Consider the following 15556-nt stretch of genomic DNA (forward strand, 5'->3'; position numbering starts at 1 on the left):
TATTTGGGGAGTTTCTCCCATTCTTCTCTGCAGATCCTCTCAAACTCTGTCAGGTTGGATGGGGAGAGTTGCTGCACAGCTATTTTCAGGTCTCTCCAGAGATGTTAGATCGGGTTCAAGTCCGGGCTCTGGCTGGGCCACTCAAGGACATTCAGAAACGTATCCTGAAGCCACTCCTGCGTTGTGTTGGCTCTTTGCTTAGGGTCGTTGTCCTGTTGGAAGGTGAACCTTCGCCCCAGGCTGAGGTCCTGAGCGCTCTGGAGCAGGTTTATCATCAAGGATCTGTCTGTACTGTGCTCTGTTCATCTTTCCCTCGATCCTGACTAGTCTCCCAGTCCCAGCCACTGCAAAACATCCCCACAGCATGATGCTGCCACCAAAATGCTTCACTGTAGCGATGGTGCCAGGTTTCCTCCAGTGACACTTGGCATTCAAGCCAAAGAGTTCAATCTTGGTTTCATCAGACCAGAGAATCTTGTTTCTCATGGTCAGAGTCCTTTAGGTGCCTCTTGGCAAATTCCAAGTGGGCTGTCATGTGCCTTTTTACTGAGGAGTGTCTTCCATCTTCCTCCTGGAAGGTTCTCCCATCTCCACAGAGGAACTCCAGAGCTCTGTCTGAGTGACGATCGGCTCCCTGACCAAGGCCCTTCTTCCCAGATTGCTCAGTTTGGCCGGACAGCCAGCCCTAGGAAGGGTATTTGGTGGTTCCATTTAAGAATGATGTTCTTGGGGACCTTCAATGTTGCAGAAATGTTTCGGTACCCTTTCCCAGATCTGTGCCTCGACACAATCCTTTCTCAGAGCTCTACTTTCAATTCCTTTGACCTCATGGCTTGGTTTTTGCTCTGACATGCACTGTCAACTGTGGGATCTTATAAAGACCGGTGTGTGCCTTTCCAAATCATGTCCAATCGATTGAATTTACCACAGGTGGACTCCAATCAAGTTGTAGAAACATGTCAAGGATCATCAATGGAAACAGGATGCAGCTGAGCTCAATTTCGAGTCCCATAATAAAGGGTCTGAATACTTATGTAAATAAGGTATTTATGTTTTTTATTTGTAATAACTTTGCAAACATTTCTAAACCTGTTTTTCTTTGTCATTATGGGTTATTGTGTGTAGATTGATTTTTTTATTTAAAATTTTTTTTTTTTTTTTTATCCATTTTAGAATATGGCTGTAAGGTAAAAAAATGTGAAAAGTCAAGGGGTCTGAATACTTTTCAAATGCACTGTAGGTGTATAGGTGTTCTATTTTAGCAGTACGGCCCAAGGAGGTTTGGTATATGGCCAATATACCACGGCTAAGGGCTGTTCTTAGGCACGATGCAACATAATCACAAGGGTAAAAATAAATGTTTTGTCAACCAGTTTATATTTATACCTAATACTGTATATACAGTACCAGTCAAAAGTTTGGACATACCTACTCATTCCAGGATTTTTCTTTGTTTTTTTTACTGTTTTCTACGTAATAGAATAATAGTGAAGACATCAAACTCACAGTGCCATCCATTTTGTCACCAAGCCCCATATACTACCCACCATTGCGACCTGTACGCTCTCGATGACTGGCCCTCGCTTCATATTCGTTGCCAAACCCACTTGCTCCAGATCATCTTTAAGTCTTTGCTAGGTAAAGCCCCGCCTTATCTCAGCTCATTGGTCACCATAACAACACCCACCCGTAGCTACCACTCCAGCAGGTATATCTCACTGGTCACCCCCAAAGGCAATTCCTCCTTTCGCTGCCTTTCCTTACAGTTCTCTGCTGCCAATGACTGGAACGAACTGCAAAAATCACTGAAGCTGGATACTTATCTCCCTCACTAACTTTAAGCACCAGCTGTCAGAATAGCTCACAGATCACTGCACCTGTACATAGCCCATCTGTAAATAGCCCATCCAACTATCTCATCCCCATACTTTTATTTATTTGATTTATTTTGCTCCTTTGCACCCCAGTATCTCTACCTGCACACTCCTCTTCTATCACTCCAGTGTTTAATTGCTATGTTGTAGTTATTTCACCACTGTGGCCTATTTATTGCCTTACCTCTCTTATCCTACCTCATTTGTACACACTGTATATAGAATTTTTCTATTGTATTATTGAATGAATGTTTGTTTAATCCGTTGGTGTACCTCTGTGTTGTTGTTTGTGTCGCACTGCTTTGCTTTATCTTGGCCAGGTCGCAGTTGTAAATGAGAACTTGTTCTCAACTAGCCTACCTGGTTAAATAAAGGTTAAATAAAAATATATAAATAAAAAAACTATGAAATAACACATATGGATTCATGTAGTAATCAAAAAAGTGTTAAACAAATCAAAATATATTTTATATTTTAGATTCTTCAAAGTAGCCACCCTTTGCCTTGATGAAAGCTTTGCACACTCTTAAATATATTTTGATTTGTTTAACATTTTTTGGGTTACTACATGATTCCATATGTGTTTTTCATTTCATTTTGATGTCTTCACTATTATTCTACAATGTAGAAAATAGTATAAAAAACAAAGAAAAACCCTTGAATGAGTAGGTGTGTCCAAACTTTTGACTGGTACTGTATATATTACTTGTATATTTGTATTCGGAATAACAAAGAACATCCTTCCCAGCTCTCTGTGAGGGCCCAGCATGGAGCAGCAGTGGAAAAGTTTCTCAGAAAAGGGAGATCCGTCCCAGACGAGCTCCTTGTGGACATTGCAGTCGAAGCTATCAGGTTTAAACACAAACAAAATCCTATTCTGTTCTTTAGAAGCAATAAATCGAATTGAATGCTAAATTTAAAGGAATAGCCCTTTTCGTTTTGAATGTGTATTGACTGTAATCTCTTTACTCTTTACCCCAGGGCAATCCCAGCAGACTCCGGCTGGATTCTGGACGGCTTCCCGGTCGATCTGACCCAGGCCAAGCTTCTGGAGAAGGCCCTGGGGGGCTCGGACACTGGGAAGGAGAGGAAGAGAAGGAACAAGCGGTCCAACTTGTCTGTGGATAGCAACGCGCCTAAGGAGCCCCCTCCTCCCTCTCCTGTGCTGGACCTAGCTCTGCTGCTTGACGTGTCTGATGACCACGTTTTGGACAGGGCGGCCAAGCAGGCCTGTGAGTTTCATAGCCCCGGTCCCAGATCTGTTTGTGTTGTCTTGCCAACTCCTATGGTCGTTGTCACAGGTCCTATGGTCATTGTCACGCAGCGTTACCTCGACCATAGGGGTCGGCATGACAACACAAACAGTAGTAGGTATCCAGGCTGTATGTTTCAAGTTTTCACGTCTATTCACCACAACAGTACAGGATACAACAGGTGTATAACAGTACAGGATACAACAGGTGTATAACAGTACAGGATACAACAGGTGTAGAACAGTACAGGATACAACAGGTGTATAACAGTACAGGATACAACAGGTGTATAACAGTACAGAATACAACAGGTGTATAACAGTACAGGATATAACAGTACAGGACACAACAGGTGTATAACAGTACAGGATACAACAGGTGTATAACAGTACAGGATATAACAGGTGTATAACAGTACAGGATACAACAGGTGTAGAACAGTACAGGATACAACAGGTGTATAACAGTACAGGATATAACAGGTGTATAACAGTACAGGATATAACAGGTGTATAACAGTACAGGATATAACAGGTGTATAACAGTACAGGATATAACAGGTGTCTAACAGTACAGGATACAACAGGTGTATAACAGTACAATATATAACCGGTGTATAACGGTACAGGATATAACAGGTGTCTAACAGTACAGGATATAACAGGTGTATAACAGTACAGGATATAACCGGTGTATAACAGTACAGGATATAACCGGTGTATAACGGTACAGTTAAACGTTTACCTTGGGATCTCTTTCCCAACAATACAGTGATAATAATATAGATAATAATAATATAGATAGTAATAATATAGATAATAGTAATATAGATAATAATATATATATATACCGTAGTAATAATATAGATAATAATAATAATATAGATAGTAATAATATAGATAATAATAATAATATAGATAGTAATAATATAGATAATAGTAATAATATAGATAATAATAATATAGATAGTAGTAATATAGATAATAGTAATAATATAGATAATAATAATATAGATAGTAGTAATATAGATAATAATAATATATATATATACTGTAGTAATAATATAGATAATAATAATAATATAGATAGTAATAATATAGATAATAGTAATAATATAGATAATAATAATAATATAGATAGTAATAATATAGATAATAGTAATAATATAGATAATAATAATATAGATAGTAGTAATATAGATAATAGTAATAATATAGATAATAATAATATAGATAGTAGTAATATAGATAATAATAATATATATATATACCGTAGTAATAATATAGATAATAATAATAATATAGATAGTAATAATATAGATAATAGTAATAATATAGATAATAATAATATAGATAGTAGTAATATAGATAATAGTAATAATATAGATAAGAATAATATAGAGAATAGTAATAATATAGATAATAATATAATATTTTTTATAAAGTCAGAACACACTGAACAAAAATATAAACGCATGTAAAGTGTATGTCCCATGTTTCATGAGCTGAAAAAAAAGTCACAGCCATTTTCCATACGCACAAAAAGCTTATTAAAATGTTGTATCCAAATTTGTTTACATCCTTGTCATTTTTCCTTTTCTAAGCTAATGAATCCACCTGACAGGTGTGGCATATCAAGAAGCTGATTAAACAGCAGGATCATTACACAGGTGCACCTTGTGCTGGGGATAATAAAGGCCAATCTAAAATGTTCAGCCCAGGACCTCCACATATGGCTTCTTCATCTGCAGGATCGTCTGAGACCAGCCACCCGGACAGCTCACGAAATTGTGGGTTTGCACAACCAAAACATTTCTGCAATAACGGTCAGAAACCGTCTCAGGGAAGCTCATTTGCGTGCTCATCGTCCTCACCAGCGTCTTGACCTGAATGCAGTTGGGCGGCGTAACTGACTTCAGCGAGCAGATACTCACCTTCGATGGCCACTGGCACACTGGACAAGTGTGCTCTTCACGGATGAATCCCGGTTTCATCTGTACCGGGCAGATTGCAGACAGCGTGTATGGTGTCTTGTGGGCGAGCGGTTTGCTGATGTCAGTGTTGTGAACAGAGTGCCCTAATGGTGGCGATGGGGTTATGGTATGAGCAGGCATAAACTACGGACAATGAACACAATTGCATTTTATCGATGGAAATTTGAATGCACAGAGATACCGTGATGTGACCCTGAGGCCCATTGTCATGCCATTCATCCACCGCCATCACCTCATGCTTCAGCAAGATAATGCATGGCCCCATGTCACAAGGAATGGAACACAATTCCTGGAAGCAGAAAATGGCCCAGTTCTTCCATGGTCTGTATACTCACCAGACATGTCACCCATTGAGCATGTTTGGGATGCTCTGAATCGACATGTATGACAGCGTGTTCCAGTTCGTGCCAATATCCAGCAACTTCACGCAGCCAAGAGGGGTTTGACAACATTCCACAGGCCACAATCAACAGCTTGATGAACTCTATGCGAAGATGTGTCACACTGTATGAAGAAAATGGTGGTCACACCAGATACTGACTGGTTTTCTGATACACGCACCTACCTTTTTTTTTTTAAGGTATCTGTGATCAACAGATGCATATGTGTATTCCCAGTCATGTGAAACCCATAGATTAGAGCCTCATTTATTTATTTCAATTGATTGATTTGCTTATATGAACTGTAACTCAGTAAAATCAATGAAATTGTTGCATGTTGCGTTTATATTTTTGTTCAGTGTCCATCTAAACATGAGTAATAGTGACCAGTAGCAGGATAAGTAGATAGATACTAATGGTAATATATACATGTAAACAGGAGTAATCAAAACCAGTAGCAGGATAAGTAGATAGATACTAATGGTAATATATACATGTAAACAGGAGTAATCGAAACCAGTAGCAGGATAAATAGATAGATACTAATGGTAATGGCAATCAATAATCAATGGACAGCAGTTTAAAGGAGTAACACATTGAATCAATAATCATTTTAGCAGCAGCGTAGGTTGTGTCTGAGTGGGTAGAGACCTGGGGATGGGCATAGGGTCAGTATGGGAGAGGTCTGTGGGAGAGGGAGAGCACTAGTTGTTAGCCATTTAACAGTATTATGTTCAGGGCATTGAAGCTGTTTAGGAGTCTGTTTTGCTGTTTAGGAGTCTGTTGGTCTGAGCCTTGATGCACCGGTACCGCCTGCTGGACGTGAGCATGGAAAACAGTCCATGTCTTGGGTGGCTGGAGTCCTTGGCCTTTTTTCAGTCCTTTCTCAGACACCGCCTGGCATGTATTCAGACCCCTTTGGCTTTTTACACATTTTGTTGCTTTACAGCTTTGTTCTAAAATTGATTAAAAATAATCCCTTATAAATCTACACACAATACCCTTTAATGACATCACAATACCCCATGATGACATCACAATACCATAATGACATCACAATACCCCATGATGACATCACAATACCATATAATGACATCACTATATCCAATCATGACAAAGCTAACAAACAGATTATTAGAAAAAAATAGTACAAAAAACAGAAATATCTTTACACCAGTATTCAGACCCTTTGCTATGAGACTCGATATTGAACTCAGGTGAAACCCGTTTCCATTGATCATCCTTGAGCTGTTTCTACAACTTGATTGGAGTCCACCTCTGGTAAACTCAATTGATTGGACATAATTTGGAAAGGCACACGCCTGTCTATTTAAGGTTGACAGTGTATGTCAAAGCAAAAACAAAGCCATGAGGTCAAAGGAATTGTCTGTAGAGCTCCGGGACACAATTGTGTTGAGGCACAGATCTGGGGAAGGGTACCAAAACATTTCTGCAGCATTGAAGGTCCCCAAGAACACAGTGGCGTCCATCATTCTTAAATGGAAGAAGTTTGGAAACACCAAGACTCTTCCTAGAGCTGGCCTCCAGGCCAAACTGAGTAATCAGGGGAGAAATCCCTTGGTCAGGGAGTTGACCAAGAACCCAATGGTCACTCAGACAGAGCTCCAGAGTTCCTCTGTGGAGATAGGAGAACCTTAGAAGGACAACCACCTCTGCAGCACTTAGGCCTTTATTGTAGAGTGGCCAAACGGAAGCCACTCCTCAGTAAAAGACACATGACAGCCTGCTTGGAGTTTTCCAAAAGGCACCCGAAGGACTCTCAGACCATGAGAAACAAGATTCTCTGGTCTGATGAAACCAAGATTGAACCTGTTGCTCGGCCTGAATGCCAAGCGGCACGTCTGGAGGAAACCTGGCACCATCCCTACAGTGAAACATGGTGGCAGCATCATGCTGTGGAGATGTTTTTCAGAGGCGGGGACTGGGATGCTAGTTAAGATCGTGGGAAAGATGAACGGAGCAAAGCACAGAGAGATCCTTGATGAACACCTGCTCCAGAGCGCTCAGGACATCAGACTGGGGCGAAGGTTCACTTTCCAACAGGACAACGACCCTAAGCAGAATGACAAACTCCCCAAATATAGGCGTGCCAATCTTGTAGCGTCACAGCCGAGAAGACTTGTGGCTGTAATCGCTGCTAAAGGTGCTTCAACAAAGTACTGAGTAAAGGGTCTTGAATAAATTTGTACCAATGTCTAAACCTGTTTTTGCTTCGTCATTACGGGGTATCGTGTGTCGATTGATGAGGGGAATAAACTATTTAATCAAGTTTAGAACAATGCTGTAACGTGACAAAATGTGGAAAAAGTCAAGGGTGTAGTGTACTTTCCGAATACACTGTATGTCCTGGATGGCAGGGAGCTCGCCCCGAGTGATGCGCTGGGCCATTCGCATAGGGCCTTCTGTAGGGCCTTCTGGTCATGGGCATTGCAGTTACCTTATCAGACGGCGATACAAGTCAGGATGCTCTCGATTGTGCAACTGTAAAAGTACCTGAGGATACCAAATCGTTTCAGCCTCCTGAGGGAGAAGAGGCTTTGCCGTGCCTTCACGACTGTTCTGGTGTGAGAGGACCATGTTAAGTCTTCAAGTGATGTGTGGACACCGAGGAACTTGAAGCCCTTGACCAGGGATGGGCGATTCCAGTCCTCGGTGTCTTGATTGGTGTCACAGTTTTGTCCCAGTCCCCGCTAACACCCCTGACTCCAATATTCACCTAATCATGATGTTCAGTTTAGAATGACATTTGATTAATCAACTGTGTTTGCTGGGGATGGAGAAGATGTGTGACACCAGTCAGGCCCCCGAGGACTGGAGTTGCCCACCCTTGCTCTCGACATTCTCCACATGTCACATGAGTTGCATGTGTGTAATGAATGACACAGACGGACTGTGTTTGTAGATGAGGAGGAGAGCTCTGACCTGGCCGGGGCTGGTGAGGAGAGCTGTGCCCCTGCTAGAGAGCACAATGTTGTCATCGCCAGGGACAAGAGCCTGGAGAAGAGACAGATCCAGCACAGGTACAGTTAGTACGATGACCACAAGACGCAGATCTGGGTTCAAATAGTATTTGTTTTCCTTCAAATAATTTGAGCCTTTGATCGAGACTGCCTTAGGTGACAAAGTGGGTGGGCATTACACTTTTGGGACTACTCCATTGGTGACATTGTGCCAGTCAAGATCAATCGAGTAGAACTAAATGGCTTGAAAGAAATAAATACTATTTGAACCCAGGTCTGATTATTGAGTACATCATCTCTAACATTGTTGTAAGTGATTTTCAGGGCTCTGAGTGTCTTTGAACTTTTTAACTAGCCCACTGACACACCATTGTTCTCTTCACACATTGAGTGTATTCACTAGGAACCAAACAGAAGCAAAACAGGCCAAAACGGGGAGGGGACCCACCTTAATTTGCGCTAATGAATACAGCCTTTGTTATTATCACTGCAGGATCACAGCCTTCCAGGATACCTGGCCCAAGCTGGAGAAGTGGTTCTCTGGTAAACAGAGCATTCTGATGAGACTGAATGCTGAGATGTCGGAGGACATGCTCTTTAGAAAAGTGGAATCCATCCTGTACCAGGCCATGATGCAGTCGGAAAAAGGTACAGGGCACTAAGGGAATGGTTGGTTTTAAGATATGAATTCCCCAAAATGGGAGATTTGACTTAATGCTACTTTGACTCTAAAATTGCCCAGTGAGATACCTACTGTTCCTAAAGTTGTTCTATGTGTAATTATTCTGACCCACCAGGTGAGGGAGTTGTTTTGGACAGTGGGAAGGCACCAGCGGTCTCAACTGCTCTCGTCCAGGTAACTCCGGTTGCGGTCCCAGCTCCCACTGAGTCCACCTCCACCCTCACCCAGGAGGGCCTGACTCCACCTGTGAAATGCTCCAGCTCCAAGTCCAACTCTCGCTCCCCCAAAGGTCGGCTAACAACCACGCAGTGTATCAAATGGTACCCTATTCCCTACATAGTGCACTACTTTTGACCAGAGTCCTATGGGCCCTGGTAAAAAAATATTTTAAAAAGTTGTTCACTATATAAGGCATAGGGTACCATTTGGGACAGATAGTTTGTTTCAAAGACAAGAGAACCATGTGGTCAAACAGTTCTGTTCCATTCTGTAGGTTCACAGAGCAACATTGAGAAGAACACATCCGAAGGGAAAGATGTCCATCTTAAGCTGTCCAAGTCAGGATCAGGTCTATTACTGATATCGGCCTAGCTATTAGTAACATTCTACAACAAACAACAGTTGCTATCACACTGTTTTTAAACCACATTAAAAAAAAGAGGTATGGTGGCCTAGGGTCTTTGGAAGACACTCAATTTCCTTTCTATATCCGATCCAATAAACAATGAATATGAGAGGAGTGGGACTGCCCCGTTCCTTTAAAAAAAAAAAATATCCCTTTTTCCCCATTGCTTCCAGGAGGAGCCGTGGGGCATTCTAGAAAGTTGTCCATAGCCTCATCCTTGGAGAATTCTCATGGTGTGAACACCAGCCCTACAGAGCCCCTAGCTCCCACCCCTGGTACTACACACTGGGTGTATGTGGACGAGCCCCTTCCCAAGGTACAGTAGGAGTAGGGTGTTGTTTCCCATAGATGCTAATCTTGGATCAGTTTTGCATTTCCCCCACTAGTGGTTAAGGTTAGGATGGGGAAAAACAGAAGCTGATCCTAGATCTGTACCTAGGGGGAACTTTACCCTGTACTGGTAGAAGACAAGATAACCATTATAGGTTTGCATGGGCTTTTTCTCTTCCCATTAGCTCTCAGTCAGAATGCATAGTCTCATTAGCTCTCAGTCAGAATGCATAATCTCATTAGCTCTCAGTCAGAATGCATAATCTCATTAGCTCTTAGTCAGAATGCATAATCTCATTAGCTCTCAGTCAGAATGCATAGTCTCATTAGCTCTCAGTCAGAATGCATAATCTCATTAGCTCTCAGTCAGAATGCATAATCTCATTAGCTCTCAGTCAGAATGCATAGTCTCATTAGCTCTCAGTCAGAATGCATAATCTCATTAGCTCTCAGTCAGAATGCATAGTCTCATTAGCTCTCAGTCAGAATGCATAATCTCATTAGCTCTCAGTCAGAATGCATAGTCTCATTAGCTCTCAGTCAGAATGCATAGTCTCATTAGCTCTCAATCAGAATGCATAATCTCATTAGCTCTCAGTCAGAATGCATGGATGTGTTCAGCATAAAGGTTCAGGCAAATTACAAATCAATTAACAAAGAGAACCAGGCATTGGTCCTTCTGCCCTCATTCTTGAAATCAAGGAGGTCGAGAACGATAAGGTTGAGTTGAGTCATTTGCGATAGCCATGGATGGCCACAAGAGGGACCTCCCAAACTTCTATTTACACTCATTGGCCTGGTCTCTGTCTATGTTTGAGCCTGCATTTCCCCATTCGACTTTCTTTTGTGGAGTAGGGTGAAGTTGCCCCTAGACGCTGATCTTGAGTCAGTTTTGCATTTCTCCCACTAATGGTTCAGGTTAGGATTGGGGAAAAGAAAGCTGATCTTAGATCTGTAACTATGGGAAAATTCACCCCAGAGCATCTTTTGTCTCTCTTCCCCAGGAGATACCAGAGTACCTGGTTCCATACTGGGAGAATGTGTGTAACTCCTATGTGACTAACGTCAAGGCTGTGATGCAGAACCTCCGCACAGAACGCATCTTGATCATTCACCATCTGTTTAACATCAGGTGAGGATAAAGGATCGGTGTCCCGCTAGCGGGACAACTTCTGGTGAAACTGGAGGGCGCGCAATTCAAATAAATTAGCATAAATATTATGGATTTTAAACATTTAGGTACATATAAGTGTCTTGTCAGCTGAAAGCTTAAGTTTCTAATTGCACTGTCCGATTTACAGTAGCAATAACAGTGAAAACATGCCATGCGATTGTTTGAGGACGGCGCCCCACATCAAAATATTTTTCCACTGGCACAGGTTTCATACATTCACATATAATGATTAAATATTCACTTTTTGATAATCTTCCTCTGATTTGTCATCCAAATGGTCCCAGCTATAACCTGTAGTGTCGTTTTGTTAGATAAAATCCTTCTTTATATCCAAAAAAGTCAGTTTAGTTTGGGCCATCGAGGAAGGAGGAATCTGAAAATCTACCCCTAAACTTTGTTTCAACAAGTCAGAAAACGTTTCTATTTACTCACCCTAAAATGTCATCAAACTATAATATTTATTTCGGAAAGAAGTATGTTCAATAGGAAACTGATTTTAGCAGGTGCATCATGTTTTCATGACGCGCTCAAACACGAATTTCCAAGACTGTCCTACTAAAACTGTTATTTCTTATTTGTTTTTTGAAGTTTTCAAGCCTGAAACCTTGAACACAGACTGCCATAGGAATTGCATACAGGGAGCTAATTTTCAATATGACCTTTCTCTTGCATTTCTAAGAGGATGGTCTCTCTCAACAACAAAAAAATATGGTTGGTTTTTCTTTGGATTTTCTCCTACCATATCTCTTGTGTTATATTCTCCTACATTATTTTAACATTTCTACAAACTTAAAAGTGTTTTATTTTCAATGGTACCAATTATATGCATATCCTGGCTTCAGGGCCTGAGCAACAGGCAGTTTACTTTGGGCACGTCATTCAGGCAGGAAGTGGAGAAAAAAATGGGCCTAGCGCTAAGAAGTTTTAACAATGGCGCCGGAGAAGAAGGCTGACGTTTTACATAACCGATTGTGTTTTTTGTTTGTTTATTTGCGTTGTTTGTAACTTTTTTATTTTGTACATTATGTTGCCGCTACCGTCTCTTATGACCGAAAATAACTTCTGGACATCAGGACTGAGATTACTCACCACGGACTGGCAGAATACAATTTTTTCCTTTAAAACCTCTTTGGGCTAGGTGGGGCGCTACTGACCCACCTCGACAACATCCGGCGAAATCTGAGGACAACGCCCCTCATACACCAGAATTAAAAACATTTTCCAAACCAGCAGAGGCGTCACAAAAATCAGAAATAGCGATAAAATAAATCACTTACCTTTGAAGATCTTCCTCTGTTTGCAATCCCAAGGGTCGTAGCTACACAACAAATGGTCATTTTGTTCGATAAAGTCCTTTTATATACCAAAAAAGTCAGTTTAGTTGGTGCGTTTGATTCAGTAATCCACCCGTTCCACTTGTTCAACGGGCAGACAAAGGAATCCGTACTGAGTACGCCCCCATTCTCATCGACGGGGCTGCAGTAGAGCAGGTTGTAGAGCAGGTTGAAAGCTTCAAGTTCCTTGGTGTCCACATCACCATCAAACTAACATGGTCCAAGCACACCAAGACAGTCGTGAAGAGGGCACGACAAAACCTATTCAACCTCAGGAGACTGAAAAGATTTGGCGTGGGTCCTCAGATCCTCAAAAGGTTCTACAGCTGCACCATCGAGAGAATCAAGACTGGTTGCATCACTGCCTGGTATGGCAACTGCTCAGCCTCCGACCGCAAGGCACTACAGAGGGTAGTGCGAACAGCCCAGTACATCACTGGGGCCAAGTTTCCTGCCATCCAGGACCTCTATACCAGGCACTGTCAGAGGAAGGCCCTAAAAATGGTCAGACTCCAGGCACCCTAGTCATAGACTGTTCTCTATGATACCGCACGACAAGCTGGAGCGCCAATTCTAGGTCCAAGAGCTTCTATCCCCAAGCCATAAGACTCCCGAACATCTAATCAAATAGCCCCCCCCCCCCCCCCCCCCCCACCCCACCCCACCCCCTCTCTTTTACACCGCTGCTACTCTCTTGTTATCTATGCATAGTCACTTTAATAACTCTACCTACATGTGCATATTACCTCAACTGGTGCCCCCCACATTGAATCTGTACCGGTATCCCCCTGTATATAGTCTCGCTATTGTTATTTTATTGCTGCTCTTTAATTACTTGTTACTTTTATTTCTTATTCTTATCTGTATTTTTTTAAAACTGCTTTGTTGGTTAGGGGCTCATAAGTAAGCATTTCACTGTAAGGCCTGTTGTAATTCGGTGCAGGTTACTAATAACATTACATTTGACATCTTTTAGTGCACAATGGATGTAAGAGAAAAGGGAATACCTAGTCAGTTGTACAACTGAAATGTATCTTCCGCATTTAACCCAACTCTGACAAACCCATATTATTTCTCCTGGTCCCAGATCTGTAAACTCCTATATCACAAACAGACCTGGGACCAGGCTACGGTATTATTACCTCCTTTCTTAGAACAGTGATATCTGTTAAATGCACTTAAAATGTATTTGACTTGACATGCCATCTCACAACATTTCATCTGTGCTGATCTCTAACCAAATTGTATTGGTCACATACGTGTTTAACAGATGTTATTGGTCACATACACGTGTTTAACAGATGTTATTGGTCACATACACGTGTTTAACAGATGTTATTGGTCACATACACGTGTTTAGCAGATGTTATTGCGGGTGTAGCAAAATGCTTATTTTTCTAGCTCCCAACAGTGCAGTAATATCTAACAATACACACAAATCTAAAGCAAAGGAATGGAAATATTTGGACGAGCAATGTCAGAGCGGCATAGACTAAGATACAGTAGGATAGAATACAGTATATACATATGAGATGAGTAGTACAAAAAATATGTAAACATTATCAAAGTGTCCAGTGATTTCAAGTCATGTCTGTTGTTTTTTGATCTGATCTCGCATCAGTGAGAATGACTTGGATCTATACTCCTGCTGTAAAAAGATGAAGGGTGTGGGGTTTCCATGTCACCTAGTTCAATAACAAAACCAGTAGCACAAATAGAACGCAACGGGGAAGTTTATTAGGGATTTTGGTGCACGGGGAATTCACCAATCACCTCACAATCCACAAGCTGTTCCCTTTGTCCATTCTGTTTTCCAAGGGTTATCCTCACACTCGGGTCCTCAGCCAATCCAGCACATAAGGGGGGCAATCCAACATTCCAGGTCACAACAGGCAATCACACAGATTTTTTTTGTTGCTCTCGTTTCTCTCACCCTTCATACCTCTCTTGTCTCTCACCTCCTATGCCCCTTTGTGAAGGCTGCTTCCTCCTTTATCCCCAAGCACTCCCTGGCTTAACGATATATATTGCCTCGTTGGAGCAGGAAGTCCATATAAGGCTTTGGGGTGGAGCCAGCGACCTGCAAGATATCTCTCCTCGATTACCACTCCCCTCACCTCTTCCTGCCGTCTGCCACACTGTATGTGGGTTATGTACAGTGTGAACAGAGAGAAGTAACTCTAACTCTTGTCTTGTGACGCTTGCAGAGAGGAGTTTAAGCAGTACCTCCGACGGCCCGACCTGAAGCAAGAGTTTGTGTCCCAGTGGCAGCAGAACTATAACAGCATCCCCAAGGACATGAGAGATGACGAGGAGACCAAGGCAGAGCTTCACCAGCGTCTGGATGTAGGCTACAGTAACACAAACGCCATCAAAGCCGTGTTTGTTATGACATGTCTGTTGTTTTTCCCATTGCCTGTCAATACTGAGAGTCTGTCTGTCGCTATGTTGGTCCATCTGTCTATCCGTCCGTCTATCCGTCCGTCCTTCTGTCTCGTCGGTCTGTCCTTCTGTCTGTGTTTGTCTATCTGTCTCGTCTGGTGTCGTGCCACTGCAGGACCTGCGCGAGCGTCTGTGGGACATCTGTGATAAGCGTAAGGAAGAAGCGGGGCAGGAGCGGGCGGCGATCATGTGCGACGGCTGGCTAGAAGACCACACGGCGGTGCTCATCAACCATTTCTCCACACTAATGCAGGTGATGCTCCTCCCATCCTGTCCATGAACATGTTATCTCAGCATCACCCAGAACCAAATATCACATGCGCTTGCCAGCTGACAATAAAAAGCAAGTTGAAATGAGTTGAAATACTACTATGGCTGTCCCTTTAAAACAACACATCACTGCACTTTAAAACAACGCGTATCACTGGTGTATGTGACAATAGAACATTAAAAAATATATATATACAGTACCAGTCAAAAGTTTGGAG

General features: G+C 42.0%; 1 protein-coding gene across 6 annotated transcripts in view; it reads left to right on the top strand.

Annotated features, from left to right (window-relative positions):
• The window catches only part of spef2 (sperm flagellar 2), a 47183-nt gene that overhangs the window by 19850 nt on the left and 11777 nt on the right, over positions 1-15556 (top strand). For all 6 annotated transcript variants that reach the window (XM_021605195.2, XM_036979353.1, XM_021605192.2 and 3 more), the window contains 10 exons: positions 2623-2726; positions 2856-3106; positions 8424-8541; positions 8975-9129; positions 9279-9452; positions 9657-9731; positions 9962-10104; positions 11123-11250; positions 14834-14972; positions 15184-15321. In XM_021605195.2, coding sequence (XP_021460870.2) covers positions 2623-2726; positions 2856-3106; positions 8424-8541; positions 8975-9129; positions 9279-9452; positions 9657-9731; positions 9962-10104; positions 11123-11250; positions 14834-14972; positions 15184-15321 — 1425 coding nt within the window. The remainder of the gene's footprint in view (positions 1-2622; positions 2727-2855; positions 3107-8423; positions 8542-8974; positions 9130-9278; positions 9453-9656; positions 9732-9961; positions 10105-11122; positions 11251-14833; positions 14973-15183; positions 15322-15556) is intronic.

Source organism: Oncorhynchus mykiss, chromosome 6 (assembly GCF_013265735.2).
Source record: "Oncorhynchus mykiss isolate Arlee chromosome 6, USDA_OmykA_1.1, whole genome shotgun sequence".
Taxonomy (NCBI): domain Eukaryota; kingdom Metazoa; phylum Chordata; class Actinopteri; order Salmoniformes; family Salmonidae; genus Oncorhynchus; species Oncorhynchus mykiss.